Consider the following 14,060-nt stretch of genomic DNA (forward strand, 5'->3'; position numbering starts at 1 on the left):
AGTTTCCGCCGTTTTTTATCAAAAATTGGGCATTTATTGTGAAAGAATGGTACCTAATGATTTATTCGAAGTATTGTCCATCGCTAGCCACTACTTTTTCCCATCTTTCTGGCAGCATACGGATACCGCGTCGGAAGAATGCTTCATCTTTTGAAGCTATCTACAAATCGACCCAATTTTTTGTATCTTCATATGATGTGAAGTGTTTCTCAGACAGGCCATGCGCCATCGATCGAAACAGCTAGTAATCAGAAGGAGCAATGTCTGGTGAATACGGCGGGTTGGGTAAAACTACCCAATTGAGTGTTTCCAGGTGGGTTTTGACCGGCGCCGCAACATGTGGACGAGCATTATCATGCAGAAGAATAACTTTGTCGTGTCTGGAGTAGTAGTGGGCACGTTTTTCCTTGAATACTTGGCTCAATCTCATCAATTGTGTTCGGTAGAGAGCCCCAGTAATGGTTTCATTCGGTTTGAGCAACTCATAATACACGACACCAAGCTGATCCCACCAAATACACAACATGAGCTTTTTTTCCATGAATGTTCGGCTTGGCTGTCGATGTTAAAGCATGACCAGGTGGCCCCCAAAATTTCTTCTTCTTTGGATTATCGTAGTGGAACCATTTTTCATCACCAGTGACTAAACGATGCAAAAAACCCTTTCGTTTATGCCTGGCAAGCAACATTTCACATGTGAAAAATCGGCATTCAACGTTTCTCGTTTTCAGTTAAATTCATATGGAACCCAGTTTCCTTGTTTTTGAATCATTCCCAATGATTTTAAGCGATGTAAAATTACTGGTTGAGTCACTCCTAATGTAAGTGCAAGTGCTTCTTGCGTTTGTCACGAATCTTCATCTAATAATGTTTCCAATTCCGCGTCTTCGTACACTTTCGGCCTTCCGCTACGTTCTTTGTCTTCGACGTCAAATTCACCGTTCTTAAACTTGTGAAGCCACTCACGGCAACTTCTCTCACTTAAGGCAGCCTCACCATATGCTTCTACAAGCAATCGATGCGCCTCGGCTGCAGATTTCTTCAAATTAAAGAAGTAAATCAAAAGCTCCCGCAAATGACGTTTATTCGGCTCAAAACTCGACATTTTCGCACGAAAAAAGATATATGATGCTGATACAAAATCGCTAATATTTTAAGGTTATGTTGTTGCCAGATGTCCAACCTTACGATATAACGTTTTACAATAGACAATTTCAACCATAACATACTAGTGGCCATTTTTTGTTAAACGGCGGAAACTTATTTATACTCCTAATATATATATATATATATATGTATATATATTATTAATTTTGAAATAAGATCGATATATGAAAATGAATTTATTAAAAAGTACTGGCAAATGTAATTAGAAATATCAAGATTCGCACGCCATAAAAGTACGAGTTTCAGTTCGTACTTAGGCTAGGCTAGTATTTTTTGCAATAAATTTGTGTACAGTTTTTTTAGATGCTCTTAGCATTATTTACAACCAATCTAATTGGAGTATTATTTATTTTGTATTAGTTAATTATTGCATCCAATATCTTGTATTGACGTGCATGTAAAACTAATAAACATAAATATATAAATTTGAAATAAGACCAATAAACATAATTAAAAAGAATAACAATATAATTAAAAGAAATATGTGCCATTTTCAATTAAAGTGACTCTTGATGCTTGATATTTATAATTTGCTACTTTCTAATATATTTATTTTCATATCAATTTTATTTCAAACTGATTATTGTTTACATTTATTAATTTATAATTTAATTAAAAATTGATGTTCTTTTATGTCATAAGAGATCAATCAGAGAAAGATTTGATATAAGCAAATCTACACTATTTGCCTGCTTTGTTCGAGTTATAACAGCTTTACAAGACATAGCACCTCAAGTGATTCATTGGCCAATAGAAGGGAAACTTCCATTGATAAAAAAAAATTTAAAGCTGTGGCTGGAATTGATGGTGTCATAGGTGCTCTTGATGGAACATATGTACCTATTAAAGCACCGACAAAGGATGCTGAAACACACAGAAATCGCAAAATGCAATACGCTATAACCTAACACTGCAAGCAATATGCGATGCAAATTAAAAAGAGAGGGTCCCAGATGCGCACAGACCCGATCGGACACCACCAATCACGTAATCTAATCTAACCCAACCAACGGAAATACTCTAGGCATCGGCCGCTATAATTGATGGTGTTCAATTGGGCCTGTGCGCATCTGGGACCCTCCCATTTGAAGTGGTGTATTACTCCATATATAAATCAAGGAAATTTAACAAGACAGCAAGAACATTTTAATACATTAGTTTCGCAGACAAGACAAACAATTGAAAGAGCATTTGCTCTTTTATTTGACCGATTTAGACGTATAAAATATTTGGACATGAACAGAGTCAATTTAATACCCAGAACGATACTTGCGTGCTGTGTTTTACATAATATATGCCTAGACTTTGGTGATGACTTAATACGCGAATACGTACAAGAAGGTATGGAAGCAATAGTAAATAATCAACAGGAACGTAAACGAAAATGAAAATGAAAAATGACTTGGAAATGATCGTCGAGATACTCTGTGCACAGAATTAAATGGTAATCGCGATAGACTATAATAATCTTATTTTAAGTTATTAAAATAATATTCATGTGTTTTATTAATTTTGTTTTTATTATTGAAAATTTTAATTTTAGTATCGTTTATCGTTTGAAAAGAATTTGCAATGGAATATTCGGAAATATTGTATGGTTAAAAGTAAAATATATTTTAAAATATTTTAGTTTGATAATTAAATTTACCTATAGTAATGAATAATTGATTTAATCTTAAATTTTTAAAGTAAACGCATTAACCATATTATACGTACATTTTGCAGATTTAAAAAATTAAAAACTATGATAGCCTTTCATCACAATCCAAAAAAATGACATTAAAGATCTCAAAACATTTGCATCACTTAATCTCATTTTTCTTGGATACTCTAATAATCTTATAATCTACAATATCTCGTATTAATGCTATTTAACAAATTATATTATTATGTTATATTTAAAAAATATATATCTTTCTTTTCGTATATAATATAGCAAACCGGACGGAACAAAATTAAACAATCTCACAGCTTACAGTTTATCAAGCAACTTTTCCATTGTGCGTTTATAAGAACTAATGCTTTGACGAAGAAGTTCTTGTTTTTCTTCGTGCCTAGACTTCTTTGCTTCTTTTTTTTTTAAGCATCACTTTTAAATCATCGAAAGTTACTGTACTTCCTCTCTTACGCCTCTCTTTCTTCTCATTTTCTTTTATATTGATTGTGAGATCTTGAGGCATCTCCCTCCGATTTTGACGACCCTTTATTATATTGTACAGATCAAAATAAGAGACACGTATTTTTTTACACTGTCCAATACTCACTTTTAGGGGGTGATACACCCTTTTGAAGAAAATCGATCTTCTATTTTCGAAGCGTATATCGGCGAAACTATAGGAAATAGAAAAAAATATTCTAATTGAAAGTTGAATGGCTTGAAGAGTAATTTATAACAGCAGTAAAAAAAAATAAAAAAAACAATTTTTTAATATTTTTTTGCACCACCTACTTACTTTTTCAAAATTTTTATTTCTTTGCATAAGCACAATAAAACTTATATTATTACGAATTTAATGATGTATGATAAAGTTATGTTCCGACATTTCCATTTTCCAAAAATAATTAAAAACCTCTTTAAACGTATAGTACGCGCACCCGTCCATGCGCTACGGAAGTGTCTCCTTCCGATTTTGACAAGCTTTTAATATGTTGTAGTACAGATCAAAATAAAAAACACATTTTTTTATACGTGTCAATACTGACTTTAAGATGGTAAAATACGCATTTGAAAAAAATTGGTTTTTTCTTTAAAAGCATATATCGTCAAAACTATAAGAGATAAAAAAATGTTCTGATTAAAAGTTAATATGGCTTGGAGAGTACTTTATAACAGTGATAACAAAAAATTAAAAAAAATTTTTTCTTATACTTTACCCCATCACTTACCTATTCTTTTCAAAATTTTTATTTCTTTTCATAAGCAAAATAAATTATTTTATTACGAATTCAATGGTATATGATAAAGTTATGTTGCAACATTTCCATTTTCCAAAAATAATTAAAAACCTTTCCATATAAGCCTATGGTACGTGCGCTCGGTACTTCACGCAGCATGTTTTGCTCGTATTTTTCTGTAATAAAAGATGACGAAAACATTTTGAGAACAGTCTGCGTAAATATTATGAAATTGCGAAAAATAAAAAAAAAACATTTATGTAACATTTGAATGTATACAGATTAAGGTCAATATTGTTGAAACGTAAAAATTAAATTTCAATATATAAATGAGATCCAAAATGCACGCGCTAAGTGGCGCGTCGTTATGCATATTTCTACATGTTAGGACGTGATTATTTGTCATTCTCATTCATTTGCTTATTTGTTTGAATGGCGCGCGTATTATATGCCAGAGCTCATGGGAGACATTCAGTGCGCAACAGCGCTAGTAACCGGGGAAGGACGTGTGTGCGCGCCACCGTCTAGTTATGTAGTAATTTCTGTATCTAACGAACATCAAGAGCACTCACAGACTTAATTAAGATTGATGATCTCGTATTATTACAAGATGATAATCTTCCCCCTTTGAAGTGGAAAACAGGACGAGTAATTGATACACATGCGGGTAAAGACGGTTTAATACGAATTGTTACTGTTCGTACAGCTACTGGCACAACCAAGAGATCCATTGCCAAGCTTTGTAAATTGCCCGTAAACGATATGTCAGATGAAAAAGATTAGCCGTCTAATCTTGGTGGGCGGTGTGTTAGGACGTGATTATTTGTCATTTGTTGCATTTACTACTGCTGGTTGGTTTGCATTTTTAGTTGGAGATACATAGGTATGTTGAGATACATTGTCATGTTGATCATGTCTCTTCCGAGTACTATTAGAAATAAAATTAGATGTAGCATCTGTATTATTCTTTTTCTGCGTATTGGCATTTATACTCGTATTACTCAAATTTTCTGCTTGCATAGCATTAAGCGTATTGCATAGCATAGGCCGTCGTAGTTTCAAATCACTAACTTTAGTAGTTTTATTAATTGCATTCGACAATGACGCCTTTGTTTGGTCTACTTCTTGATTAACTTGGAATGATGACTTGCAATCATTATTCGTTTTTTCCTAATTCTGGAACACGTTCACACAGCATCTGGTGTTGTGGCCAATCTTTCATTTGACAAGGTTTGCTACAATAATATGTTGTGCACTTTGCACAATGTTTTGTTGTCCTTGTAGAGCAAACAGCGCAGTCTTGTGCTGTAAGCTTAGACTTGTTTTTGGGATATTCATATAATACATCACTGCGTTGTTCACATATCTTTGAAATATAATTTTCAATATTAGGATCTGGTTCTGGAAATGAATATAGTGTGTAGCCACGTCCAAGAGAAACGTGTCTTCTTCCATCTGGTGTAACAGTTATTACACCTCTTGTCCATAATTGATTCGTGCTCGTATAAGGATCATCAATCTCATATGACTGACACACTGCAGATGATCCAGAATTTGCACTTCTATGTGCCTTAACATTTTGATTTTTTTGCATTCAACCTGCAGCTCTTCAAAAAGCATTGAAAAATCAGATTTATAACTTAATGGAAAAAAAGTTACGCTGTAAATGTTCTTTCGCAAGAATTCAACAAATTGTAAGATGCCCTCAATTTTATATTCAGAACATGCTTTTTGTCCCATTAAATTATAGATAAAAGGTGTAATAACTGTTACACCAGATGGAAGAAGACACGTTTCTCTTGGACGTGGCTACACACTATATTCATTTCCAGAACCAGATCCTAATATTGAAAATTATATTTCAAAGATATGTGAACAACGCAGTGATGAATTATATGAATATCCCAAAAACAAGTCTAAGCTTACAGCACAAGACTGTGCTGTTTGCTCTACAAGGACAACAAAACATTGTGCAAAGTGCACAACATATTATTGTAGCAAATCTTGTCAAATGAAAGATTGGCCACAACACCAGATGCTGTGTAAACGTGTTCCAGAATTAGGAAGAAACGAAAAATGATTGCAAGTCATCATTGCAAGTTAATCAAGAAGTAGACCAAATAAAGACATCAATGTCGAATGCAATTAATAAAACTGCTAAAGTTAGTGATTTGAAACTACGACGGGCTAATACGCTTAATGCAATGCAAGCAGAAAATTTGAGTAATACGAGTATAAATGCCAATACGCAGAAAAAGAATAATATAGATGCTACATCTAATTTTATTTCTAAAAGTACTCGGAAGAGACATGATCAACATAACAATGTATCTCAACATACCTATGTATCTCCAATTAAAAATGCAAACCAACCAGCAGTAGTAAATGCAACAAATGACAAATAATCACGTCCTAACACACCGCCCACCAAGATTAGACGGCTAATCTTTTTCATCTGACATATCGTTTACGGGCAATTTACAAAGCTTGGCAGTGGATCTCTTGGTGGTGCCAGTAGCTGTACGAACAGTAACAATTCGTATTAAACCGTCTTTACCCGCATGTGTATCAATTACTCGTCCTGTTTTCCACTTCAAAGGGGGAAGATTATCATCTTGTAATAATACGAGATGATAATCTTCCCCCTTTGAAGTGGGAAACAAGACGAGTAATTGATACACATGCGGGTAAAGACGGTTTAATACGAATTGTTACTGTTCGTACAGCTACTGGCACCATCAAGAGATCCATTGCCAAGTTTTGTAAATTGCCCGTAAACGATATGTCAGATGAAAAAGATTAGCCGTCTAATCTTGGTGAGCGGTATGTTAGGACGTGATTATTTGTCATTCTCATTCATTTGCTTATTTGTTTGAATGGCGCGCGTATTATATGCCGGAGCTCATGGGAGACATTCAGTGCGCAACAGCGGCGCTAGTAACCGGGGAAGGACGTGTGTGCGCGCCACCGTCTAGTTATGTAGTAATGTCTGTATCTAACGAACATCAAGAGCACTCACAGATTTAATAAAGGCACACACTGATTCAAGAATTTGCAATCCCATTTGGCCTTAACACTACACTAATCGAATTTTGCATATAATAAACACGTAAATTGAATTATATAAATGCAGTATATAAGGTGAAATTTCTAACAAAATTTTAAATTAGTTTTATGTTAGTTTTCTTGTTGTTAGTTGATGAGCTGGTGTTAGACAGTAAAGGTATGAAATGTGTGAGTAATAATTTTTTGTAAAAAGTCTCCTTGTTTGTAAAATGCTGAAGAGAACAAATATTCTAGTCGAATCATGTAGACCATTAAATAAATATTCAACTTACATATATATTAATTACATTTATTATTCTGTAAATAAAAAATTAATGTCTTACAATACCGTAATTGTTGTTATTTCAGTGTGATGTTATTTTATTTTGAAGTAATCAAGAGAAATATATAATTGCAAAAAAATTAAATGTTAAAGGTGAAAATCAGAAGATATGAAGAATGTTCGAAGTAAAGTTAGTACCCAAGCAGAACAGGGAGTCATCACGACGTCAAAATGATGTCAAAGTGACTGCAAAATGATCATTAAAAGTCACTTTTCGATCAATTACGATTCACTTTGGTGTCATTTTAACATAATTGTGAATCACTTTGATGTCATTTTGACTTGTTGTTTTGCTTGAGTAAATTATGTACAGCCATTGACAAAATTATTAGGCACCTATTTATTTAACAATTTCTTCAATTTATAAAAAAATACATAACATTATCTTTATAAATGTTATCATTTATTTATTAAGTAACCACATAAACTAATATTTGCTTGGTCGACCATTATTTTTTATGACTTATTTTTTAGCTTACGCACATTCAGTTATAAGAAATTTAGAAAAAAGGGTGCCTAATAATTTTGTCAATGGCTGTAAGCATATACCTTTAGAACAGTCGTACAAAATGCCGTCGCTTTGCGAGCTTTAATTTAGTATACTTGCAAATTTATTATTGAATTGTACAAGATAAAACCGTGTGTAAAATGTGGTAAGCTTCATCCATTTAATGTTCCAATAAGTTCTTTTATTATTTACATGAATAACATTAATTAAATTATTTGTACTTTTTATTATTATTGTTTTTATTTTGTTATCTATTATAAATTTCCTCCTTCAATATATGTACGACATTGTAAAGGAAGTATCCCCGTCGCTATTGTGCGACCTTTCTTCGATCAAGCAAATTCTTCATTCGATTAGCTTAGTACCAGTGGTTCATCGAGGGAAAGAGCTTATCATCTATAGTGCTACAGAATTTGATCAAACTGTGGAAAATGATACACTAAAGGCACCCCCGCCATCTCCTTTGCCTGTCACAAATATCATGATGTCTTATTTTCTTGTGGGTGACGAGATATTTCCTTTACATCATAATTTGATACGCCCATACTCTAGACAAAATTCATTTAACTGAGACACAACGTACGTATTTTTAACTACAGACATTCCCGAGCTCGGCGATTAATAAAAAATGCTTCCGGAATTTTATCAACAAGATAGAAGAAATAAAATATTACATTTATCTCATCCGGAAAGTATCATTGTCAATACCAGTGTTTATGTTTCAGATGGCGTATCCTTTGGACTTAACTAGCTCAACTACTAGAATTTGTTAAAAATATATACACATGCGACAGTAGCTTAAATAACTTTATAATGAAAACGGAACAACATCAACAAGGATTTGAAAAATATTGTACCCCTGAATATGTTGATTAAAAGAATGACAATAGAGTTATAATTCCAGGAGAATAGAGAAGAGATATTGCAGCATCTAATATCTAGAATTTGTTCAGAGTAAGTTTGAACCGTGCAGCTGTTGGAGCTGTTAATTAAAAAATATACTTGCTGATTACCTAGCTAACCACAAAGAGGCTCGAGTTCCTTGCCAAAGAATGATTGTTTTTCGTGGCATAATAATAATATTCCTTAAACATGTTCATATTTAAGCGTAATATAATGTGGTTTCCTGTGAATTTGCGCGCAGTTATACTAAGTATAATTACACATGTGGCTTTATTATACACATGTATAATAAATTTTAACTTACAGACATAATTTTTTATTGCACATCTTACAATTATAATAATAAACATATTTAATTACATTTATAACAAGCATATATATTTATCTGTAATCATTGTATCATAATAAACCATAACTTAAAATAATTATTTATTACACATTTATTACACGATAGGGTACAAAACACTTTTTTGTTTCTCGTACCCTATCTTGTCTCCAAATTTATTCCGAACATATTACGTTACGTTAAAATATTATTAAAAACATAATCTTTAAGTTCTTAGTGCTAGGTAAACAGTATAAAGTGCATAAACTAGTATTTCATTGTACATTTTAGAATCCAATGACTGATTCTTAGAGTTTTTAAACACTGTTAGCAAATGATTGTTCGTTTTAATGCTTTGATCATTTATTGTCCTAAGTAGTCAGAAAATTATAAATATGCTAAAAATCCTCTGTAGGTTCGGTTGTCTGGATAGTTTGATTATTCTCATCCTTCGTAAGCCAGTCGCGATTATCCTCGATAAATTTTTTCCAAAATTCTACAAAAATAAATATTTGATATATATATATATATATATATATATATATATGTGCATGTATATGTGCGTGTGCGCGCGTGTGTGTGTGTGTGGGTGTGTGTGTACGACAAATTACATGCTAATTTAAATACGTATTTAATACGTAATAATTTCATATATATTTGATATGCAAAGAATTCTTAACTACTTTTAACGATTGTTGCTTGAATAATTCCCAAGTAGCACATATACGTTTCAAAAACGTTTTATAAACGTTTTTCCGAAACGTTTTACTACCGATTTTTAAAAACGTTTCTCATGCGTTAAAATGTCCACTCAGAAAAAAGTTAACTGAAACGTTTCTTTTCCGATAAAATAACGTTTAAGAAACCATTATAAAAATGTGTTTTTTACGGATAAAAAAATTTTAAAATTTTTACTCTTTTAGAATTTCTAAATAATTGTCAAAAACAATTTTCTTAATGTTAAATAAAATAGAAGTTATTTAAAGTAAAAAAAATTAGAAAATCTTTCTCAAGAATTTTTTTGGAATTTTCAAGCGGTTACCCTCATTCAAGTCGTAACCTCGCCGAACGTTGCTTGACCTGTAAGATTGCTGCGAATTGATGCCTGATGATTGATCTGTGAACATTTGTGTTAACACATGTATATCGAGTCAATATATGTTATTGAAAAAATAATACATATAATTAAACCATATTATTTATATAAACACATATAAAATTATACTCTTTTACGATTACAACTTGAATGAGTGACCTCTCGAAAATTTCCGGAAAAAATTCTTGAGAAAAATTCTCGATTTTTTTTAATTTAAAAAACATTTTTATTCTATTTAATGTTAAGAAAACTGTTACAGTATTACTTTTTTATAGTATTCACAGAAGAAACGTAAAAAATACGTTTCTTAAACTATGGTTTCAAAAACGTTTCTGTTTAAACGTTTTTTAATGGTTTTTTACGGTTATAAAACTATGGATTCCTTTTCAAAAACGTATTTGAAACCCTTATGTGCTACGTGGGTTGGTTGTGTCTTAATTCTGAGACGTTTGTTTTTTCTCCAGCAATACCTGCTTTAGAGTAAACATTAGCAATACATCTTTTATATTATATTATCCAGTATTCCATTAACATTTATGTAATTTACCGTAATTACCTGTTAACTCCTGAATTGTTTCACCGGTACTGCCATATTCGACAGGCAAGCCATCAGTTGGAATCTCTTCAAAACAGTTCTGATGGGAGTAGACGTAAAATCTGTTTTTTAACTTTTGTGTCATGAAAGATCTGAGAATCCTCACAACAATATAAAAGATTGTTGGTACGTTGAAAAGAACAATCTTCTGATATCTTAGCGGGTAACATTTTTGCCATGTATCGACCAAATTTTTTAACGTAGACGGTGTCAATTGAAAAATATGGCCTGTAGTTACATTGGATACATCTACGTACCATGTATAACCATATACAGATCCTGCGACATTATATTTCATCGAAGCATCTAACGCCATTGCACAGATCTAAAAACATCAAAAATAATGGACATATACATTAAAAATTCATTATCATGACAGCAACCGCTACAAATTATTCAAGCGATACATTATTTTAACATTACCTTAGCTAGATTTGATATTTTGTGTATTCTCGGGTCATGCCGAGCTGCGCGCACAAGGTAAACCGTTCTTCCTTGACTATCCTGCTTTCGCAAGGGCAAAAATATTCTAGGTGCAAACGAAACATTTCTGAATTCTTAAAAGAAATATACTTTCTCGTTTTACAGCAATACAATGTGACAATTTAGTACCAGCTAATTTAAAAAAAAAAAAAAAATTGTAATGAAATAGACTAACAATAAGTTTGAGAACTAAAATCATTAATCGAACAGATTATGACGAGAGAACTAAAAGTAATTCGTGCAGAAACATTAAATTTTCTTAGACATTTAATTCGATGTATAAAACATGTAAACGTTGTTAAAAAAAACTAGTGGGTATTATATTAAATGATAAAATTAGTAAGTGTTTACGATCCTTCTGTGTCTTATAGATCTCTGGAAACTTGATTGTAACATTGTATGTACCTCTAATTGTCTCTAAGAAATATTAAACACGTTTTATTACTAAAATATAATAGAAATATTAAAAGAAAGTTAAAAAAAATTATTTCTAATAATGATTATTACCCCAGATTAAGTATCACTTGCAGTTCCCGTTGAAACGGATCCTTACTGCTATACCATTCCGGTACATTGGACCGATGCTTATAATAGTTTCGGATTCTGTATTTAGTTTTTTCGAGATCAAATTTGTCGACTCTCAAAAATTGTAAAATGAGAAAATTATCTGCGTAAAAATTAAAGATTTCCTTCAAATATAAAGTTATAATTCTACTTGAAACAGTGCTAAGACCAATAAAAGATTTTTCATATAATATTAAATACAGTTATAATTACAATTAAAGAGTGCGTATATTACTCTTGAGAAAGAAGAATTTTGAAATTTTTGATACATTATACACTATATCGAATTACATCTCTTTTGTGTTTTGTATGTACATGCAAAAGAGTGAAAAGAGATATAAATCCGTGCAATCTCTACGTAATTCACTATGAGTAATGCTAATTCCGGTGGTAAATTTTGAATTTCATAATTTGGAAAGTTATTATGGAAAAAAGTAACAAATGTTTTGGAAACGTTTCAATGTCAGCTACACTAGCGGTCATTAATGTCTTTCCAGTGCAGTCCTTTTCCTTTATCTTTTCATATAATGTATGTACGTAACGTACATATAAATGCAAGCGGATATGGATGTACACGGGCAAGGTAAGAATGTGAAATAAGAAGTAGGATTTAAAAATCTTCTATTTAAAAAATTTAAGGCGATCTCCAATCAGTAGACAATGCTTTTTAAATGTTTTTTAAATATTTATTCTTCATTATAACGTTTTATAAATATTTTAATATTTTAATATTTAAAAAACGTTATAATAAAAAATAAATATTTAAAAAACATTGTTTACTGATTGGGTAAAGGTCACCTTAAATTTTTTAAATAGAAGATTTATAAATCCTACTTCTTATTTCACATTTTTGCCTTGCCCGTGTATATCGATATGCGCTTGCGTTTATCTCGTAGAATATACATTTTGGGACACGCTATATAGTAAACGTAAAGATAATATTCGTTACGTAAACGTTGTTGAATTTAATCGTTGGTCTTCTAATTGTAAATGAGATAATGGATTGTATTCTTTTTTCATTTTTTTTGAATCGTAATCTTACATAATCGTATTCAAACTTTGTTTTATCTTTATTAATGATTCATGTACCACAATAAACATATTTATATTTTAAATATATAAAACGATTTCTTCTCTTTTTCTCAATAAAATAAACAGGTAAAAAAATAAATAAGAAACTTTTGAAAAATAGTAAAATGTAATAATACGATAAAGTTTCTTGATAATTCCACTATACATCACATCTCTTCCGGTACTACATCTTAAAATAATTTTACTTTTTTTATGTATTGATTAAAGTGCAATATCTATTTTATTTCTTTAAATCTATTTTTTTCTTTCATCATCTATTCTTTTTTTTTTTTTTTTCAAACATGTATTATTCCTCAACTCATTCAACAAGCTGAATATCAGAAGTTATTCGACGCTGATAAGTGGTATTTCGTTTTATTGTTCAAAAATTAATGAAGTGTATTTGAATTTCATTAAGTGATCATATTTTAACGCGTTTATTATGTGACCACTATCATTCTTACCAATTTGTTCGGGCAAGTTGTCATTTTCTTTAATCCATCGTTTAATCTCTGCGATGGCATTCTTTCTAGTCTCATTGGTCTCGTTCAAATGTATTGCTGCATATTTTTTATCCTCGCTTGTTAGTTCTTGCCAAGCGTAATGCGTGATGTCGCACTTGTTCGTCATAGCGATGATAATGAATGTAAGTTATAGTGAATATAAAACCTTGTTTTCGCGGACGAACTCACAAAAATTTTGAAATTTTTTTATAAACTCGCACTCTCGATTATTTTACTCTGCCAACTGTCGATCGACGCTCTTTATAATCGCGCCCAAATATCTTATGTAACACGAAACGGATCGTTGCAGTATTGTTATCAGTAGCAAACAACTTAATGAAAAGGGAAGGAGAATAACGAAGAATAAATATAACTCATACAGTTTTTATTAATGGAGGGCCATAATGTGTACAAAAAAATCGAGAGGAAGAGAGAGAGAGAGAGAGATTTTGTTTGAACTGTGACCACAAATGTAACTATGCGCTGTCTGGTCTAATCTATTTTTCTGTTATTAAGTTATTCGTTTAGTCCGCCGTTTGTTAGTGATGCTAATATGCCAATA

At 31.6% G+C, this 14,060-nt stretch overlaps 1 protein-coding gene across 1 annotated transcript; it reads right to left on the bottom strand.

Annotated features, from left to right (window-relative positions):
• Positions 1 to 9,161: 9,161 nt before the first annotated feature.
• On the bottom strand, positions 9,162 to 14,060 carry LOC105206638 (retinol-binding protein pinta). Its single transcript, XM_039452134.1, has 5 exons — positions 13,460 to 14,060; positions 11,868 to 12,027; positions 11,301 to 11,406; positions 10,839 to 11,202; positions 9,162 to 9,682 (listed from the first exon to the last, which is right to left on the bottom strand). Exons 1-5 carry the CDS (start codon positions 13,623 to 13,625, stop codon positions 9,585 to 9,587), a joined length of 894 nt encoding a protein of 297 aa, XP_039308068.1. The 5' UTR covers positions 13,626 to 14,060; the 3' UTR covers positions 9,162 to 9,584.

Source organism: Solenopsis invicta, chromosome 7 (genome assembly GCF_016802725.1).
Source record: "Solenopsis invicta isolate M01_SB chromosome 7, UNIL_Sinv_3.0, whole genome shotgun sequence".
Taxonomy (NCBI): Eukaryota; Metazoa; Arthropoda; class Insecta; order Hymenoptera; family Formicidae; genus Solenopsis; species Solenopsis invicta.